The sequence below is a fragment of the Bicyclus anynana genome, chromosome 1, assembly GCF_947172395.1.
Source record: "Bicyclus anynana chromosome 1, ilBicAnyn1.1, whole genome shotgun sequence".
NCBI classification, from domain to species: domain Eukaryota; kingdom Metazoa; phylum Arthropoda; class Insecta; order Lepidoptera; family Nymphalidae; genus Bicyclus; species Bicyclus anynana.
This window is the reverse complement of record NC_069083.1, coordinates 13,668,686-13,690,637: the sequence shown is the minus strand read 5'-3', so window position 1 is coordinate 13,690,637 and position 21,952 is coordinate 13,668,686. Positions and strand designations below refer to the sequence as shown.

Below are 21,952 nucleotides of genomic sequence, written 5' to 3'. Positions count from 1 at the left end.
AATAATAAGCTCAGTATTCCAATTTAAAATTCAAATTTGTTGCTCGGAGAAAGTTTCCACAATAACTTGCTATGTTCCTTAGACGCGAAAGGTGGTAATAACGAAATGAAGTGACCTGAACTAAGCAGAAAGGTACCGTAATATTCTGAATTCATTTTCTATAAAACATGCTCGCGATGTACAAGATCTCCACGTTGGTATTGAAAAGGAAATAAAGGTTGCTACTTGGTAGTGAAGCGAATCTACAAATCGGCTTAGATCGATAGCGCTTATGTCGATCTGAGATTTTAAGTTAGCGTTTCCAAAATAAAATGAAATTTTGTTTGCTTCTTCGAAATATAATACGATAGCTGAGTTTGCCGCGCAAAAGCTTTTATCGAAAAAGCTTAGATGACGTACGGTGTTTGTCGAATTTTCAGCTTTTAATAAAATGACAAAGTTGTTACAGCACTAGACACACACAGGCAAAGGCGGGTGAAATATCGTTCAGGTACGAGACATGCCATTCCAAAAACACCTTGGACAAAGCCTTACAATAACCCAGCCCGCTTCGCTGCGGCTTCTGTAGATATGTTTTTTTATCTTAATTAGAAATAACTCATTCGAATATGAAAATGTATTTTGTTCTCAGACTTTCTTCGGTGAAATGAACACCAAAAGAATATAATGTGACGAGTTACAAATTATCAAAAACCCTTTTGAACAAAAGGAACGGTACAATGTAAAAAATATACATTATACTTTTTGAAATCCCAGCAGCTTAGCGATTTAAATGTCATTAAAAAAATCTTTTGTACAGTAACTGATAAATATTAAATTTTTCACAAAAATAGGTCAAGAATTTCTTTGTTGTTTCCTTTTACAAATGAATTTGTATCATCATAATTTAAAATGAGATGGACGTCACGTTTTTCATTTTGTTTTCCATTATTGTTTTTAACAAAGATCATCATTTACGACAATAAAGACACCTGCACACTTTGAACACAACACTTCGCGCCACACAATACTGCTGTTGACTTAGCGCTTTATGTTTATAGTGTGAATACAACTTGTATGCCTTTATTTGACTATTCTACAACAGTTTTTCACTTTATACGTTGTGACAGGATATACAATTGTACACGTTAACAATTGTAAACTCGAGAATTATTTCTACCCATTTCACAAATTTTGAAACTTTTCAACAATTGAACCCCAAGTCGGTCATATGAGTTTTATATCTCTACAATCTATAGTTAAATACTGATATAGTATAAATATTATCATCTCAAACTTCAGATTAATTTCCAATCAAAAAGCTTACTCGAGTACCTACTACTTATTTACTTCGAGGCATTTCCGATTCATATGTCCCGGCTAAAATCAATTTACTAGAAATAGAGAATATTATCTGAAATGCATAGGGTCGAAATCAAAGCAAAGGCTGGTTATTTATATAAACAGAAGTCGTAAACAGGTAGTTTGCCGCAGTCTCACAACTTCTCCCGTAAGTTTATTCAAGTTTTACTTTCTATATCATTCCATCTCGAGTTTATTCCGAAGCTTAAAGTTTAGATGACCAATGTTTCTAATGGAAATAAAAATGTTAAAATACTACGGAAACACGGGGATAAAATATAGCCTATAGCACTCTGGGATAGTGTAACTTCCCAACAGTGTTTTTTTGATTCGAAAGAATTTTTCGAATCGGTTCAGTAGTTCTAAAGCCTATTCAAAACATACAAACAATCAATGAAATCTTTCCTCTTTATAATATTAGTGTAGATATAGACAAAGTCTTCACTATTTTTGGGTTCAATGGTCCATTTAGGAACTAGGAATGTGCCGCAGATGGATTGTATTCAAAATATATAAAAATGATTTAGAAAAAAAAATATATGCATGGCTGAATTGTTTTGTGGATTGCACCCGTGTATAAAATAATAAAACGTGTGTCCTAAAAATATAGTTACTTTGTTAATGTTTTCATGCCTTGATATACGATCTCGATACCCTGACTGAGTTTGCTGTGGGCTTTTGGCGTGCTTGGGACCCTCGTAACTTTAATTTTAAGTTTTCTGCTAATTATTATCACCATTATCTAATAATATTAATACCTGACTTTTCGAAAGTACTTATTAACTAAGCCTTATTAAAATAAAAGTATTTTGACTTGACTTGACTTTGATAAGCCAGTCACTATCATTAATTTCTCATAGTGGTCATTATAGAGGCACCACCCTCATTACCTTCATAATTAAAGATAAGCGGTGGTAGGTCTAAACTCTAGGCTCCATATTACCTCTCTTATATACAGAGAGAACCTTGTACTACATCTTTAAAATAGGCTGATAATAAAACGTCAAAAGATTTTGTTTAGTTCAACGCTGAATTTGCAACGATACGGATCATTTACATGTGTTATCGTGCCTACAGAACCCTACCTCATGCGTGTTCTAACGCGCACTTGACCATTTATCAACAGTCACATAAATCTCAGGAAATCTCACGAGATATGCAAATTTTCACACGATGCTTTTCCTTTACCAAATCTACGTGTGACGAATGTTAAATTTCAATGTAAGTAACACGTTTCATTGAAAATCTTACTAGGAACCGAGAATGTAAGTTTATATCACTGTAGAAAAATTGCTTTGTTAGGAAATGAAGAAAGTGAAAAATTTTTGGGCACTTAGTACTCAGTTAAAAATTTTCTAAACATTGATATGGAAATAATCGTATTACCTACGAGTATGCTCTGTCACGTATGTACACGTACCTACAGTTGATTTAATTTTAATTTTAATGGTACTTTGTTTTCTGTGATCTTACGAATTAATGAATAACATGAAACCTTATAAATATTTAATAGATGTAGGCAGGGCCCGCTACTTTTTACAAAATTAATTATATATTATAATGATCGACTTGGTATTTAAATAATGACTCTACAATGTTCAATTAACAAAGTATACCTACTTCAAAAAACGCAAAAAGCTTTTACAATTGAAGTTTGTTCTGGGAAAATCTAGATGGTAAGCACGAAGATAGATTTTGATCGGACAGCGAAGATTACCAAAAAAAATCATTCATTTTATTCATAAACTTTCTAAAAAAGTTTTACTAAATTGTTTGGTTATATTGTGTCAAGAAGAACAACGGATTTTCGTAATTGAAACGAGTTTGTACTTTTATTTTATAAACTTTTCAATCAAAGAATCGTCGAATGAAATAGGGACATCGTTTTACAGTACTTTAGTGAAACTCATCCGCTGTGTTATAAATCCATTATTAAATAGAGTACTCCATTTAGGGTTCCGCACCAAACAATTAAAACCGGATCTGTATAACATCACTTTGTTGTCCGTCTCTTAATTTGTCAATTGAGAACTCTGGAATGCATTGAGGCATACACAATACAAATTAGTACAGAATATATCTTCAGAGAATACTAATTATAAATAAATAATAAACAAAACCATAATAATAATGCTTAGATCTACAGTCACTTTAAAATATGAAAAAAAAACTTTAACGTAAAAAAAGAAACGGCTGTTTACGCCGCAAAAAGCGTATATTCGAAATATACGCTTTTGCTACTCTACTACTATCAATAAATTTCCGTTGACCTACAACAATAAAATTCGGCAACAAGGTAATACAGCCTAATACTCTCTCTAGTACAAGTACATAGAAAAATCAATGATATTTTATACTAGAAATGGGGCACTAGCGCATCAAAACTGAGGCGGACAGATGTGGAAAATTGACTTAAATTCATTTAGTCGCTTATTGAACAACGAACATTTTTTAAACGAATACCTACCTAAATATCGTCTACAATGTCGAGTTGTGTATTCAGGAAGTATACATAAATATATATACATAAATATATAATGGAATTAGACAAAATTGTGCATGTCTGCGCTCAGTGGTGTAGCTAAATTTGGAACGCTTTTTGCAATGATTTTGTAGGGACGTAACCCATAGTATAAAATTATCACAGAGAAAAATGTAGAAGGACACATTTGTACTGAATTTATGGAAAAACATTTTATTTAAAGTATCTACGCAATCCAACGAACTACAAACTTGAATGGAACCCTCATTGAGGAGTCCGAGTCGCACTTGTCCAGCTTTTTTCTTGGGATGATACTCAGAGGTTTTAACTGAAGCTGAAATATACCGCTCGTTTGAAAAGTGCTTTCTGCTGTTTCACCGTTTAGTTTTTTTTTAATTATCAAAATGAGTCGCCGGTTTAATATTTTAAGTAAGTTGAGATGGAACAAAATCTATTGTACTTAAAACCTTTCAAAACCAGTAGTAAGCAAGCAGAATGGCAATTCAGCATTCATGATAGAAATAGTTACGTTTTTAGGGTTTCGTAGAATACTATAATATTTTCCGTATGTAAAATATTAAGCTTTTAAGAGCTAATTTTTGTTAGACTCAGGTGTCTCCACCTGCTAAATAGTTTTTGTGGAAAAGTGAAAAAGTTCATGAGAGTAGGATGTAAAATGAAATTACAAGGAAATTTATAACAGCTAAGTAGCGATTGCTATTTAAAGAGTTACAGTCGACCAACTTAAAAAAGTAATTGGAAATCGAAAATTGCATACTAATTCCTTTGTTAATTAAAAAGATGAAGTTATCAGTAAGACTCTGTTAAAACTAGAAAGCTGAAATTTGGTATGGGTATGTATAGTTATTACGTCAATAAAGTGACAAAAAGAAAATTTAAAAAAAAATTGGGGTTTATGCAAAGTAAGGACAAATTTTTTATCGTCTATCCCATGGTGTGCGATATCCTTATTGGTATTTTTGTGCATTACATATTTATTAAATTGGTCATTACTTCTACGGAACCACTGCGCGTGGCCCCCAACGTGCACTTGGCCGGTTTTTATTTATGTTTTGTCAATATACTGAATTATTTACTTAAAATAAATAACACTTGCATTACTTGGTGTTAGTGCATATTACAATTAGGTAGGTTAAAAATTCTGTAGCGTTTGTGAATTTACAATTTGCTAAATCCATGAATACAAAACTTTAATTTAATGTTAGTAGAAATTTATGTATTTTAATATGGTCTCTCATTAAACAAATGTTTTGTGACCTTTGTTAAAAATAAAACAAATAAATGAAGATTCAAAATATAAAAGAATAAACTACAGATAAGTAAAAAAGAAATAATGTGGAAATAATAGGTAGTTGAAATGTACATACTTCTCAGTACCTATAATAAAACTAAATTCAAAAATCCCTTCCATAGTTTGATCAAATAGGTTTATTCTGATTTATAATAATAGAACCAGACTATTTAGTAGTTAATCATTGTTATCATTAACACGTAATTATCTCGTATCGCATACGCTCGCTAAACATTTAATGAATAGAAAACAAACATTAATGAAAAATGTATGCAAACAAAACGATTACACTCGCGCATAAATGGGAGTAAGTTGCACATAGTTCATTCTCTGTGAATACAATGCTTGAGCACAATAAAATCACAGTAGGTGCATGGTGCGGATTATATTGTACTATTTTTAATACTTGCTATTTTTACACCTATTGTTGATGAATTTATCATATAGGTACATAATGCGAAAGGTCATTTATCACGATATCTCTAAATCTGCTTGACGTACATAAATGAAATTTGTCAGGGAGGTAGTTTATAGATAAGAGGTCCGTTAAGAACGGATTTTGCGAGAGGGCTGGGTTAAGGAGGTCTAAGGGCGGTCGAAGTCGCGGGCGTCCGCTAGTTAGTCAATATTATGTTTAGTTTACCTGATCTTGCTTGAAAAACCATCGTCATTAGGCATAATGGCAACAGTGTTTCCATTATAATACATAGTTATTGTATTATATACAGGATGTCCCATAAATAGTACGACATACTCTACAGGTGATAACTGACAATCAAGGCCAATATAAAATAACTATGTTGGCTATCATTTTACGGTTTTTATGTTACATATATTGAAAAATTTTTGAATAGGCAGTTGTTGGAACCAATGAAAATTTAGTTTTTTCTTCTACAATGTGAGTCTTTTTCTACAAAACGGGACTAATTACATTTTTATGTTTGACGATTTTTGTTACAGACACGCTATCTTTGCAGTAAAAAAGTGGAAAGATGGGGAACTTTCAAATTTTGTTTTTAATGATATTTTAAACAATCTTACCGATTTTCAGCTTGGTGAGAATTTAGGTAACTATACTCTTACTTTATGGTTTAATTTGACCGGACTATGTATTACCTTAATGGTACTATTTATGGGACATTCTGTACGATGTATTTCCTAATATTTACGGGACACTCTGTATAATACTGTTGTATGTTGTTGTAAGTGTTGTACCTGTCCTGTAAATGATTCAGATTTCCTGTCCTGTAAATGATACTTTAGTATCTCTTTTAATAGCTTCTATTAAAAGAATTCTAGATCTTTTATTTCGCCACAGATGCCGAGGCAGTTTACTTTAGCCTTCCAATAAAGCTCGGAGACAAAATTCGTGTTTATGAAATACTTGCGGATATTTTATTGGATGGCGTGTTGTCAGTAAGACTTTTTTTCGAACAGTGTTGCATTTTAAATTCTGGTCGATGGAAATAGACCTTCATTTAAGCCCTTATTCGCACGAGAGTTTCTTTAAAGAAAGTTAAAAAAGCGTTCAAATACAACAAATGCATTATCAATGCTGCTTGTTTTTTTTTCGAGGAGTGTTGCAGTTTCAATTTTATAGTATCCGAGTATATTTGAACGCTTTTTAACGTCCGTTAAAAAACTCTCGTGCGAATTGGCTCTTAGATTCCTGTAAAAACCTCCAAACACTACGATCTTGGACTCAGCGGCTTCCGTAACCCACTTGATGTCACGGAATCGTCGTTCTAACACCTTGAAACCTAAAAGTCCATCAGCGCTTTGAACACGTAGTTCGACTGCCCATTCCGATTTTAGCTTTGGGACTCATTGAATTTCTAGATAATTATGTGCCATTTTAGGATACCTACTTGTTTCCTATCTTAAGACGTTGCATCTAGTAGGAATTGTTGACATAACCGTGCTTTCCGTAATGATAAAATTATTGAAGTCAAATTAAGAAAATAACTTTATAATATTGTAATTTCTTATACAAAAGAAAGTTCCGAAAATACATCCTGAGATTATTAATCCTTTAAATCGGTATATTAGCTAAACACAAAGAAAATCCTAGACTTCTGTCTAGGTGGTTTTAGTTGTATTAATACATATGTCACCGTTAAATTGTAAAATACGTTAGTTTATAATCGCGATATTGTAATCTGTCGATATATTGTGAACTGAACATACTGATTACAATCTAACGTGTTTGTTTTTCGGTATATCTATCGAAGTGAAACCGTTAAATTGCAATCTTAAAACGTCAACTGTCCAAACTTGCCCCTGTGTCCATAGAGTTAGAGAATCAGTAGGTATGATCAGTTTACAATTTATCGACAGATTACAATATCGCGAGTGAGATTATAAACTAACGTAGGTATTTTACAATTTAACGGTGACACATAATATAATACAATTAATTTTCTCCTGAGAATATTAAAAAAAAACAAGGGCCTGTTTCACCTTGTGATAAGAATCTGAAAGCTTATTCATAAGTTTTGTCTTTGTCGTATGACATAAAGTCAGAAAGTGACAAAACTTACGGTTAAGCTATCCAACACTTCAGAAGGTTGGATATAAGCAGGCGTTACTTTGCGGAAGTTCATCATGCCGACGCAAAAGCCGACGAACCCATGTGACAACGTCACCCAGGTCCGACAAAATACTCTCTACGTACGTTTCACCCCGAAACCGGAGCATCTTCAGGAGATGTTGACTCTACAACGTGCAATTGCAAAGTCTTTGCAATTGCTTAACGTACGTAGAAAGTATTCATTCATAACTTATATAACTTAAGAAGGTGGTGAAACTGGTCATTTTACTCGCCTGGAAGCCATCATAGGTCCACGAAGCCCACTTCATAGTGCACAGTTGGACATCAAACGGGAACTGCTCGACATTGATGTCGCACACTGACACGTATATCCCGTGGCTGAGCCACGTCACCTCGCCAGTGTTCTTCACTATCACATTCGTGTTGATCACCGCGGAACGGTAGTTTGGATCTGCACTAAAATACAATTTGTGAATAGGTTGCGTGGAAAAATGGCTTTGTTTACGTAAATTGATTGTAAGTTACTGGAAAAAAATAGTTAAGTCAATCACCAAAACCCAAGTATTATGCAAATAAAGTTCTTGATATGCTTACACAATTAAAATTAAAAATAAAATTAACTATACTCTTACTATTTGTGCATATCCATGTGGTGCTCTCAACTGATAGTTTTATTTTTCTGATTAGGCTATAATTGTATTTAAAAAAAAATATTCTAATTCTTGATCTCGCGGATCTTTTGGTATTTTATTTCATAATATTACCTTATAATCTACCTCACCTTGCATTATGCATTGAAATGCCCTACATTGAAGTGCTTAAGAACCACTCCAAGTCTGGCATAACTTAATCTGGTAAACTCTATAGATTATAATCTTTGTAATAAAGTATATTCGTTTCTGGTGCACTTCATTATCATCATTAACAGCTGTCCACTGCTGGACATAGGCCTCTTGCATGGACTTCCAAAACAAAACTCCCAAACAAAAGATGGACTTACTTGTTGTATAAAATAATATCTGGTTTCCATACTCTTTCGTAAGGTATTCTTATGACGTTGATGCCGTCAAACTCGCTGGTGTTCCATCTTAGATGGTGATCGGTCCATATCTGCGTGATCCAACAATTTGTTGTGAGTAGCTGGTCCTTTTCTTCCTGTCAAATAAAGACAAATAATTATAATGATTCGGTTTAAAATCTACACATTGGTTTTAATCGTATATACCTACTAATATTAAATAAGAGGGAAAATTTGTGGTGTTATAGGGGGTAATCCCTGGATCTACTGAACCGATTTTGAAAATTTTTTTAGCACTAGAAAGCCACGTTATTTGTGAGTGTCATAGACTCACGAAAATGGGACCTGCTCGGGTGAAAACGCAGGGCGTCGGCTAGTACAAAATAAACATATACGAGTACATACATCGATGTATGAAATGTAAGCTACGAGTATGTCATCCGAAGCATAATAACCAATCCGCGGATACTTTATCCATCAAAAACCACCCCATTAGTTTAAGTGCTACAGTGGACCACACGTAAATATGTACCAACATACTGCAGATTTGGTAAAATCACAACATTTTTGTTGTTATGTCGTTAACATTGACATAAGACAGATCTCTCCTGAGTGGCGCGAGACCTATCCATTCTAATCCATACTAATATTATAAATGCAAAAGCACCTAGAAGACTGCCTGACGGCTTCCGTGGCCCAGTGGTATGCGCAGTGGATTTACAAGACGGAGGTCCTAAGTTCGATGCCCGGCTGGGCCGATTGAGGTTTTCTTAATTGCTTCAGGTCTGGCTGGTGGGAAGCTTCGACCGTAACTAGTTACCACCCTACCGACAAAGACGTGTACGTGACGAGATGTCGTGTAGAAACCGAAAGGGGTGTAGATTTTCATCCTCCTCCTTACAAGTTTGCCCGCTTCCATCTTTGATTGCATCATTAATTACCATCAGGTGAGATTGTAGTCAAGGGCTAACTTGTAAAGAATAAAAAAAACTGATTCGGATGAAATTGAGTATAGAGATCAATTTGACCTTGAATATAGGCTACTTTTCATTCCAGAATAATCCATTGTTTTCGCTAAAAACTTAATTTTACGCAGACAAAGTTACAAACATCCGCCAGTCCTATATAAATGCTACTAGAAAATGTCTATATAGGAAATAGAAAAAGTATCTTTTCAGTATTTTTAGCTGAAGTACTTCTGAAACACGAATCTTGATGGTTATTGAGTCCTGTTACCTGAGACCAATTAAAATCTTAATTAATTGTGACTGAATATCGAATGACGATGCCTTGAAATGTACAAAATGGCCGATTTGCATATACATGCTTGTATCTCGGAGATATACTGTGACGAAATATATCTTCGAAAACTACTGAGAGAAATAACAGTTAACTAAAAAAAACGCTATATATCTAACTAGCGGACGACCACAACTTCGTCTGCTCTTAGACCTTCTTAATCTCTTTTGCAACATTCGGACACCAACTAGCTTTAAACTACCTCCCTGCCAAATTTCAACTTAGTAGGTCAAGCGGTTTTCGATATTTCGTGATGAGATGAAATTTCAAATTCGTTTTAAAGTAGAGTTTGTAAGCATTTTTGGAAAGTTAATGGAAATGGTCCATTTCAGGTCCACTCTTGTACCCCGTATCATTAAAATTTAAAAAATATAGGGTATTTGTTAAAATCTAAATAAGTGAATAAATGTAACCAAATAAAATTAAAACCCAAGCTTTTGAGTTATATCAAGATGGCGCCCATAAAGCAACTATGACATGACATTTGACAGCAAACGTCAAAACGACTATTGCGTTGAAAACGTCATCAATCCGCCATTGCTACCCATATTAGTGTTGCATTTCTTGGGAGAGAATGAATATTATTTCGAAATAATTAAACTAAATTCATAGATTTGTATAATCGAAAATAGTTAAAAGTTTCATTTTCTTTTATTTCCGCCAGGGTACAATGACTGATCCTGGGCTTCATACAATTTTGGACCATGTCCCTTAGCTATTTGTAGAAACTAGCACCGGTTCGGAGGGGAACCGGCTTTTTATGGTTTCAGAAACACTGACATGCTGAAGTAACTAGCTACAACAATTTTAAACTATTAAACATGTTACGTGCCGCAAACACACCGCAAAAAGTGATCCGAAAAAACTCCACTGAGCGCACACATGCATAATTTTGTGATTACTTACATTATATATTTATGTATGTATAGTTTTTTCACTTCCTGAACATAACTCGACATTGTAGACAATATTTAGGAATTAATTGTTTAATTAACTTTCGTTGTTTACTATGCAACTGAAAGGAATTAAGACAATTAGCCAATTTTTTTTCGCCTCAGTTTTGACGTGTGACATGTCTAATACTATAAAATTCCATTTTTTTAACTTTAACATTTTATTATTATACTTATTAGGGTTCCGAACGTACGTAGTACAAAAACGGAACGTTTATATAGACGCAAAACGTTAAATGAAATTGTTAACAGGTAAAGTAAAGTAAAACTTTGTAATTATGATTATAAACTCAAACCAATTATAGAAGGACCCGTATCGCACTCATAGTCACGAACAAAATTGTCTGTCATTTTCTGAGGAAAACGAGGTTAGATTTGGTATATACCCGTTTTTTACTCAATTCAATTACACAAAAAGGTATTTTTACAGAGCTCCTTAACCGACGAACACGATTACAACCATTTAACATCGATTCTATAGAGACAGTTTTTATAATCGCATTAGATCGTTGATCATATACTTTGACAGAAAAGTAACGTCTAGCGAGGCAGGTCCTATACAATAATTGGTCTGAGATTATAAAGATGATCTCTAATCACTAGCCAGTGTGTTAGTATGTTGTATACAATATAAATACATTTAACAATGTGTTTGGTACACTACTGAAATTACTATTTTTATTACTAAATATTACATCCAGCGAAGATTAAATATACTTTAGCACTGACATCACAGGGTTGAAAAATTACTATACGTTCCGTACACAGTGCTTTCAGAAATTGGCCTGTCATGTAAGAAGACATGTATCACGCATTTTAGTATAGAAATTATATTGTACTAGCAGACGCCCGCGACTTCGTTCGCCTCAAATACGACTTTACACAAAACCCAAAGGAAACATAAATTAGAGATAAATATTACATATTGGTATATGTGTTAATCTAGAATCTATTCCAAATTTCAACCATATTGCGGCGTGAAAGGGTAACAAATATACAAACTTACACAAAAACTTTCGCCTTATAATATTAGTGTGGTTTTAGCATTTTATGACTCTGCTTTTGTGTTTTTATAGATAATTTCCAAGCAAAATTAAAGTATAATTGCGATTTTACTTTGTCTATTGAAATTCCCGGGAACCTCAATACATTTCGACACTGCTTTAGTCACACTGGAAAGGTATTGAAAATTACATTTTCCATCATATTATATTTTTCATATTCATTTATATTTAGAGCCATGATAGCCCAGTGGATATGACCTCTGCCTCCGATTCCGGAGGGTGTGGGTTCGGATCCGGTCCGGGGCATGCACCTCCCACTTTTCAGTTGTGTGCATTTTAGGAGTTTAAATATCACGTGTAAACTATAAACGGTAAATAAACGGTGAAGGAAAAAATCGTGCGGAAACCTGCATACCGGAGAATTTTCTTAATTCTATGCGTGTGTGAAGTCTGCCAATCCGCATTCTCATTCTGAGAGGAGAGTCGAGCTCAGCAGTGAGCCGAATAAGAGTTGATATAGTGATATTCATTTATAGACACTTGCTGACTGTGCTTGTTTATGTACGAGTGTGTGTATGTGTAGTATAATATAATTTATGAAGTGTGCGTATAAAATGTAAGTAGGTAAAGCGCCTGAACGTGATAACGGAAATTATGAAAATTAAGTGAAGGTAATTGTATAATAACGGCGTTATTCACCCCTCGCTCCTGACGAAATCTTATACACCCTTCATTTACCGCTTAATTAGCTCGTCACAGATAATTATCATTTCTGTAGAGAACAAAACCAAGTCTCACGTTACGTTTAATTGTAATTTTAGGAGAAATTTTAAAAGGAAGGAGGCATTACTTTTCGATATTTCTTTACCTATGAACTATAGTAGGTATAGTTGATTTACTGCAGGATGCATTTTATCATGTTCATATTTAAACTTTGAGAGTCAACATCTTCTGAGAATACTCCAGTTTTGAAGTGATAGTACGTTGAGGATTTTCCGACGAATCTAGGAGACGTTGTCGATTGAAGTTTTCGGTATTTCCCAGATAATATGGAAATAAATTAATTATTTATATTATACTAGCTGACGCCGCGCGGTTTCACCCGCGTGGTTTCCATTCCCATAGGAATGCGGGAATAACATATAGCCTACCTCGATAAATGGGCTATCTAACACTGAAGGAATTTTTCAAATCGAACCAGTACTTCCTGAGATTAGCGCGTTCAAACAAACAAACTTTCTACAGCTTCAGCTTTATAGTGTTAGTATAGACGATGTTGTATTAAGAGAATTTGTTTTCAAAGGTCGATAGTTACTTGCATAAATAAAAAATAAATTTCACCGACTACGAATAAAACCGACTACGTTAAAAAAGAGTAAAAAGGATGAAACAAGAAAATAATATAAGTAGAAATCGAGAAATGCATAGGTACAAAAATGGTCATGGTATCTTTTGACACCTCATTCATTAAAATCTGATCACTAATTTAGGAGCTACGGTGGATCATATACCTACGCATACATACAACCATACACCTTCATCAGTACCCTGCCATTTAGCTTCGTCGTAGTCGGGTAAAAAGTACCCTGTCATCACATCTAGGTCCTATTTATCTTTATACCAAATGTCATCAAAATCAGTTCAGATGGTTAGCCATGAAAAGGAAACAAACAAACATACTTACTTTCGCATTTATAATATTAGTATGGAAGTTTCATTGTGTAGTAAAAAGTGTATTAATATAATAAGACTGAACAAACAATTTTGCTGTACTACACAGTTGATAAATGTAACAGAAAATACCAACAATGAAGAAATTTAGTTAGAAAATACAAGTATTTATGTTAGAATTTTCTTTCTTTGAAATTGTCAGTACATAGGTATGTTGACATTGTTATTTCCGAGCGATTTCTATTACATTACGGGTGAAAGATTTGTAAAGGAAATTCATAATATCCCGCCGAATGAGAGATTTTATAAGCCTTTCATATTTCATTTCTGCTTGACAGAAGGGCGATTTGAGTTTTATTTTTAGCCGACTTCTAAAAAAGTAGGTTTTATATACACCGGACGCCCGCAAATGTGTTTGTGTGGAATTCTGACGGTGGAATTTTGATGGCTCCGTGGCGCAGTGATATGCGCGGTGGATTTACAAAACGGAGGTCCTGGGTTCGATCCCCGGCTGGGCAGATTGAGATTTTCTTAATTTGTCCAGATCTGGCTGGTGGGAGGCTTCGGCCGTGGCTAGTTACCACCCTACCGGCAAAGACGTACCGCCAAGCGATTTAGCGTTCCGGTACGATGCCGTGTAGAAACCGAAAGGGGTGTGGATTTTCATCCTCCTCCTAACAAGTTAGCCCGCTTCCATCTTAGACTGCATCATCACTTACCATCAGGTGAGAATGTAGTCAAGGGCTAACTTGTAAAGAATAAAAATAAAAAATCGTTTTTTTAACATACACGCTACTTACTACCCTGTCCTGAAAAACATTAATGCAGAAATTTTGTATTTTTTTCTTTATCGGTTGTAAATTTATTTTACAATCTCGCATTTTTTATTTATTACTGGATTTTATTTGTTTATTATAGTTTAAATAATTCTTAGTGAATATGAAATGATGGCTGAGTCTGTAAGAAACTATATTAACGGCTTTAAAGTATTTACATAAAGGTCTAAAATAATTAACAAGTGATGCTTGTTATATATGCATGCATATTGCATGCTGTATTAAATAATGAATTTGAAAGTGCCTATGCGAAAGTTCGAACGAAGCAAATTTTCTTGAAATATGAAAATACATTCTTGCGTGATGACTCCCGTTCATGGAATTACGACCGCGTTAACGAATAGATACGGTGCAAAATTAAAGTGAATTAAGTAGCAGCTTATATTCGCTCCTTATAACTAGGTACTCGTACAAAATGAATTCGCTAACAATTGGTAGGTACGAGTATGATATGAAAGCTCAGAGGCAGTCCAAAACCGTGCCCAGAACTCCTCTAAATAATGAAAGTGTAATTATGGAAATTTGTAGTACCCGAATGAGTTTTTTTTTCACTCACTACAACGAGGTTACCTCATTTCAGCAATACGTAACGAAATGTACTAAATATATCCACCATAGAATATCTACCATTCAAGTTTTAGAATTTTCAGCTTATCGCAAAAAAAAAATAATTGTATTTAAGACGCGTGCTTTTAAACTTTCATATTAATTAAATAAACAATAAAAAATGTAAGTATGTACACAGACACACATCGACTTTGTCTATGTTGATTTGACTATTTTAATCGTACTACATCATGTTCTAATTTAAAATTCACTTTTCTGCCTAGACAGCAAAGTAGACTTTTAGGTTCTGTTTTTGAGTAAAGATTTCCGAGCTAGTAAGACAAATCTGCTTTTCTCTCCAAATAAGCAAATAGCCTCTTTAACCACTGAGTCATTTGGGTTTCGTTTCGTTTCAAGTCGTAAAGATAAAGAGGCAATAAACGTGGCTACTTAAAGTCCGATTGCCACTTAAATATAGACATAACTTAACACTTGAGTATAGACGAAATCCTTAGTGTTCATTTACACGAGCGGCAGCTACTATTGACGACTCTCGGCGGCACCGGCGGTCGTCGGCGGTCGCCGACTGCAGTCGACTGCCGTTGGCTGCCGCCGAGACGTCGCTGACTGTAATCGGCGACCGCCGTCGACTGCTGCCGAGATGTCGCTTAGCCGACTGCGGTCGTCGGTAGCAAATGTCGATCGTGTAAATGAACCCTTAATTGCTATTCATCGAATTTATTTATTTATACTTTACACAACATAAGAAAAACAAATAATAAGACAGAAAAAGTAAAGTACAGAAGTATGATAAAAAGGCGGCCTTATCGCTACGTAGTAATTTCTTCCAGGCAACCTTTAGTGTAGGAAAATGCGATAATCCGAAATTTAAATAAATATCACACACACCGTGGAAGTCTGAGACAAGATCAATAAGCGTAGTACTAAAGATACCACTGCATTCTTAGAAGCCTCTCAAAAAGCACTGAGGGTAAACACCGAGAGGTTTTTGTGCGCAGAAATCCCGCATAAACCGATTTCCCTTAGAAGGTAGGATATCTCCAGAGGAAAATTCCCCCCCGTTGACAAAAAAGGAAAGTCATCTTTATGATAGAACTAGCGGGCGTCCGCGACTTTGTCACCGTGGAAATAGATGTAAAATTTCAACCCCGATTTCACCACCTTATATTTTCGCATGTGTTATGTATTTCGTATAATAAATAGTCCACTAATCATTATAAAAAACTATAACTAAAAACATGAACGATTTATATTATTAAAACTTCAACCTATCCTATCCTACCGATTTAGGAGTAGGATTTTGAAAAATCTTGAATATCATTATTTTAAATATTTTTTGGTAGTACACATACCAATTTTTTCAAATGTATCCTGGAAAATGAAGGACTTTCCATACAAACGTTCCACCCCTTCTGATTTAATTTTCGCGAATAACCTTCTACGTATTAAGATCTCAAATACTGTCAAATTTAATTTAAATTCATTCAGTAGTTTCAGCGTGATGCCTAGTCAATATTAAATATGGTCAGACAGACAGACAAAAGATTTAAAAAAATATTTTTTTGGCTTTAAAATATATTCAATGTACTGTCAGTGACTTTGGTTCTTCTGCGGATCTCCTCATTTCTGATTCGATCTCGCAGAGAAACTCCAGCTTGCTTCATCACAAACTGAGTGACTTAGAGCCTTCATCATCATTTATGTCGAGGGAAATATTTAAAAAAGACTTTATATACTTGGATGGTTAAAGGTCGGACAAACGTACTCTCCAAAGCCACAACAGTCCAAACTCCATAATTGGCTACCGTGCTTACTTATGCCATAGGCTGAAAAAATTCAGCCATCAGGATATATCTGACTATGACAGGCCAGGTCCACAAATACTCCGAATGGCTGTAACATACTTAGTTGCGTATGTTATGCACGGTAACTTTTATTTGGGCACAGAACGACACCGAAACAAAATTCCTGGTGTGATGAAATATTTTCGCCAAACGACTGGCATTACACTAAATTGTTTCCCCGTAAACGAAAATCTGCGCAAAGTGTTATAACTCGTGTGGCTGGATCGAAATTAATTAGCAGTTTAAATTCGCTCTACAATGTACCACCTGTCAATATGGTTAATGAAAGTTTTGAAGGAGGTCTGGCTTTTGTTCATTTAAAACTGATTTTCTTCGAGCAAAATTATAAAAATGCTCGACCATTATATTTTTTAAATAATAAATCCTATTGTTGTTTTATTTATACTTATATACTTTATGCCGTAAATACTCACTATCTGGTGCAGTAAAGACGATCTGTATCTATTATTTATCTTCAATATAATGTATTTATTAGTTTATTTTGATATGTATTTTATATTCATTATTGCAAGTATTTGTGTAATATTGTTTATGTGTTAGGATGTAAATTATTTGTATGTATGTGTATTACTAATACTATGTTTATTTTTGTTTTACGCCACCTGCTGATGTTCTCAAGTTTTCCTAAACCGAAGGTTGCCTGGAAGAAATCGCTACTTAGCGATAAGGCCGCCTTTTGTATGCTGATCTCTTCTTAATTTGTTTTTTCCACTTGTATTTGTCTTTGTGGTGTGCAAATAAAGTATATCTATCTATCTACCTATCTATTCTTAGTAATTTACATACGTGAAATTTATTGATTAAAGTAGGCATCATCATTATCAACCCATATTTGACTCACTGCTGAGCTCGAGTCTCCTCTCAGAATGAGAGGGGTTAGGCCAGTAGTCCACCACGCTGGCCCAATGCGAATTGGCAGACTTCACACACGCAGAGAATTAAGAAAATTCTCTGGTATGCAGGTTTCCTCACGATGTTTTCCTTTACCGTTTGAGACGCGTGATATTTATTTTCTTAAAATGCACACAACTGCAAGGTTGGAGGTACATGCCCCGGACCGGATTGGAACCCACACCCTCCGGAATCGGAGGCAGAGGATATATCCACTGAGCTATCACGGCTCTACGTAAAGTAGGCATACCTTTATATATTGCTAACGTACGTAGGTACGCAGTTGTTTCACCCGTGTAATTTTCACATTACTTTTTTAATTATTATTTATTACAAAGTACACATTGTTTCGTAAACGTAAAATCCAAGAGAATGACTACACAATTCACACATGTATATTACTCTGGTCTCCGCAAATACCACAATTTTTGCGATATTATAATAATTAATTCTTGTAAGAATATAGTAGATCTGCTACTAGGTTTGGTTTGGTTTTCACCCATCCAATCTTTATGTAAAATAACATATTAAACAGTTAATAAAACGTAGGAAAATTTATTTCCCAAACCCCCCATAATTATCATACATAGGGTCGATACGACCGAACCAATGTGAAATTAACGATGGCGTATTGAAATGAAACTGTGAATGCGAGCATTGATGCCTGACAACCTCCATTGTGTGCGTCTATTCTTAATAATATGATCTTATTATTGAGAAAAAAGTCTCATTAAAGTACCTACTTGTGATTTGGGTTATGTGTGTAATTCGTTATAGATATTATGTACTCAGAGGCACAATTATCCGCCCACTTTAATATGACGCGATTATATTAAAGTGGGCGGATAATTGTGCCTCTGAGTGAGTCCATGGTTTACCGAGATTTGCGAAAAACGAAATAGCTGAAAATTGGTATTTAGATATACTATAGCCTGGATTAACCCATAGGCTACTTTTATCCCGGAAAAATCCATGGTTCCCGAAGGAATTTGTGAAAAACTAAATTCCACGCGGACGAAGTCGCGGGCGTCCGCTAGTTTCGTAAATATACCTAACAATTTAGTGTTCTCGAGGAATATAAATCCTATTGGATTTGGTATGATGAAAGGCATTGTGAGCAAGAACTAATTTTCATGAGACAACATCAATTTATCATTTGTACAGTTATAGTAAACTAATATTCCTCCTCCGTCTATTACGACAATGGGCCACGACATAGGTTCCAAAAGTTTCCCTTTTACCGAACTTTGGAGTTATTGGAGCGTACATTTTCTGAAGGTGGTCCAAATTTTGATATCATTGTTCCAGCGACATCATTATATTTATGGTCTAATGTGCAATGAGTTGTCTATGAGAACCATTAAATAACTGCATTTAAAAACCAGTTATCAGTTACATAGCTTCTGCTAATTTTACATTTTAATCTAGTAAACAAGTGATTTTTTACCAACTTTTTTTAGCGGTGAAATAATATAATTTTATTGTACTAGTAGACCCGGTCAAGCTTCGCTTTGACTTATGTGCACTTCTTCCCTATCCCAACTCTACACTACTCTACCCCTACCATACCCTACCCCTTGACTCTTAAACGTTTGTATGGGAAATAGAAAAGGGTTGTTTTTATGGTTTTCCCAAAAATTATTCTATTTTCTTACCTTTTAAACCTTCCCTATAACTCCACGAACATTTCAAGACCAAGATAAGTTAGATCCATTCAACCGTTATCGAGTTTTAGTGAGACTAACGAACAGTAATTAATTTTTATATTGTAGACTAGTGGACCCGATCAAGCTTCGCTTTGACTTATGTGCACTTCTTCCCTATCCCTACTCTACACTACTCTACCCCTACCATACCCTACCCCTTGACTCTTAAACGTTTGTATGGGAAATAGAAAAGGGTTGTTTTTATGGTTTTCCCGACAATTATTCTAATTTTTCTCACCTTTTAAACCTTCCCTATACCTCCACGAACATTTGAAGACCAAGATAAGATAAATCCGTTCAGCCGTTCTCGAGTTTTAGCGAGACTAACGAACAGCAATTCATTTTTATATGTATAGATTTAGTTTATATCATAAAGATAAACTGTATTGATTGTAAATATACCAGCTAAATCAATAAACTTCCTCATACTTAAGTGGGAGCGTGGCGTCTCCTGTAATCCGGTTACTCGGAGGTCGGGTTCGGAGGATGGTATGAGGTCGGGAGTCCTGGTGCTGTGTGGCCCATGTTGACCAGACGTCCACACTAAGCCTGGTATTAATAAATACCCTCCGGAAGAGTCTAGGGGGGCAAGTTAACTAAGGAGGGGCAAATCCGGCTAGAGGGGAAACCCAACAACCAAAAGTCCCCGTATCGGGCCGTAGCGGGATAGCGGCCGGGAGTGGGCGCTCAGTAATAGACCCAATTCTTTTTTTTTTACATTGGTTAAACTTAAAATTCGCTGAATTACTGCGCCGTTTGGAACTGTTACAACCCTGAGTGATCTTTGTGCTGTGCTCTTGGAATAAAACATACGACATCTTTTGAAAAAAAAAAAGAGTTAACCGTTCGTCAGGGTTATGTTTGACGGCCTCCGTGGCGCAGTGGTATGCGTGGTGGATTTACAAGACGGAGGTCCTGGGTTCGATCCCCGGTTGGGCCGATTGAGGTTTTGTTAATTGGTCCAGGTCGGGCTGGTGGGAGGCTTCGGCCGTGGCTAGTTACCATCCTACCGGTAAAGACGTACCGCCAAGCTATTTAGCGTTTCGATACGATATCGTGTAGAAACCGAAAAGGGGTGTGGATTTTCATCCTCATCCTAACAAGTTAGCCCGCTTTCATCATAGACTGCAACATCACTTACCATCACGTGAGATTAGTGAGAGGTTAGTCAAGGGCTAACTTGTAAAGAATAAAAAAAAGTGTTTGTAACGTTGATAAGTAAGATACAAGAAGTATTTATTATATTATCTATACTTGTTTAGTTACTATTGCACTATCAGTTTTTCATGCTATTATTCTTTCAATGCGGTTGTCTGGGGGAGATGACTTCGATAAGACCGCAATTTCCAATTTACGTACAACTTTGTGTTGTTGTTTCCTTTTTTGTATAATTATGCAATAAAGAATAGAACCATATCCATAACTATTCCAATTTTTTATAGTTATCTTATATATATAAAAGCAAAAGGTTACTTATTACGAAATATCGAAAAAGTTAGTTGTTGAGCCTAATGTTTTTTTTTAGAAACTGCACGAAATGTATGTACTGTATGGAACCCAACGATGATGCCGAACTCCATTTTTACAGCGATACTACTGTAAGGGCTGGATTAAAAAGGTCTAAGGGCGGACGAAGTCGCGGGCGTCCGCTAGTATAAAATAAAGTCGTGTTAGTTACTCTGTTTATAACTCAAGAACGGCTAGACCGATTTGGCTAAAAATTAGTGGATAGGTAGCGTGTCCTTAGGATACTTAGGGTAAGGGTAGGGTAGATGTAGGGTTTCGCGCGGACAAAGTCGCGGGCGTCCGCTAGTTGATCCTAAATTTGTCTTCGAATATTCAGGAACCATGCCCAGTATTAATACATTTTTACATAACATATTGTTAAAGTTACAAGTACGGCACTTTGAAATTAGTTTGTATTAAAATTTGGAGCCACTCGTAAAAGTAAAGGCCGATTAAGTAATATCCTCCAGGTAATAGTTATACAAACAATTGGCCGTTTTCACTTCGACCTCGCTACAAAGGAAAACTTCATTAAAATTCCATTAGGTTTAATCTCCCTTTCGGAAAATCACGCCTCCCTACAACCGGTAATGCGAGTGAATGTAACAAATATTCGCGTATGTTTTATCTGCCATACCTACTTCACCATACTCGTATCTTTCTCGTATTTCCAGTGGTTAGCATAAGTTTTTTTATTATGTTGATGATTGTCTGATGGTAAGCAATGATGAGGTCTAAGATGATCGCGCGCTTGCCTTGAAGATGCCTATTCACTCTTGCCATGAAAGTGCTCAAATGGGGATGATGACTAGGTTTGAATATATTGATTTTTATGATACATTCCGATAACTGAGGTCAATGTTAACTAATTTATACATAAAAAGCAAAGATTTTCTGGATATTTGCAATATAAATAAGATTATAAAATTTCAAAATCTATTAAAAATGTT

General features: G+C 35.1%; 1 protein-coding gene across 1 annotated transcript in view; it reads right to left on the bottom strand.

Moving 5' to 3' along the window:
* The window catches only part of LOC112051801 (neuronal acetylcholine receptor subunit alpha-10-like), a 70,670-nt gene that overhangs the window by 24,443 nt on the left and 24,275 nt on the right, over nt 1–21,952 (bottom strand). Inside the window, exons 3-4 of the mRNA XM_052882052.1 lie at nt 8,687–8,841; nt 7,959–8,142 (exon numbers count right to left, since the gene is read on the bottom strand). Of these exons, the coding sequence (XP_052738012.1) occupies nt 7,959–8,142; nt 8,687–8,841 (339 nt within the window). The remainder of the gene's footprint in view (nt 1–7,958; nt 8,143–8,686; nt 8,842–21,952) is intronic.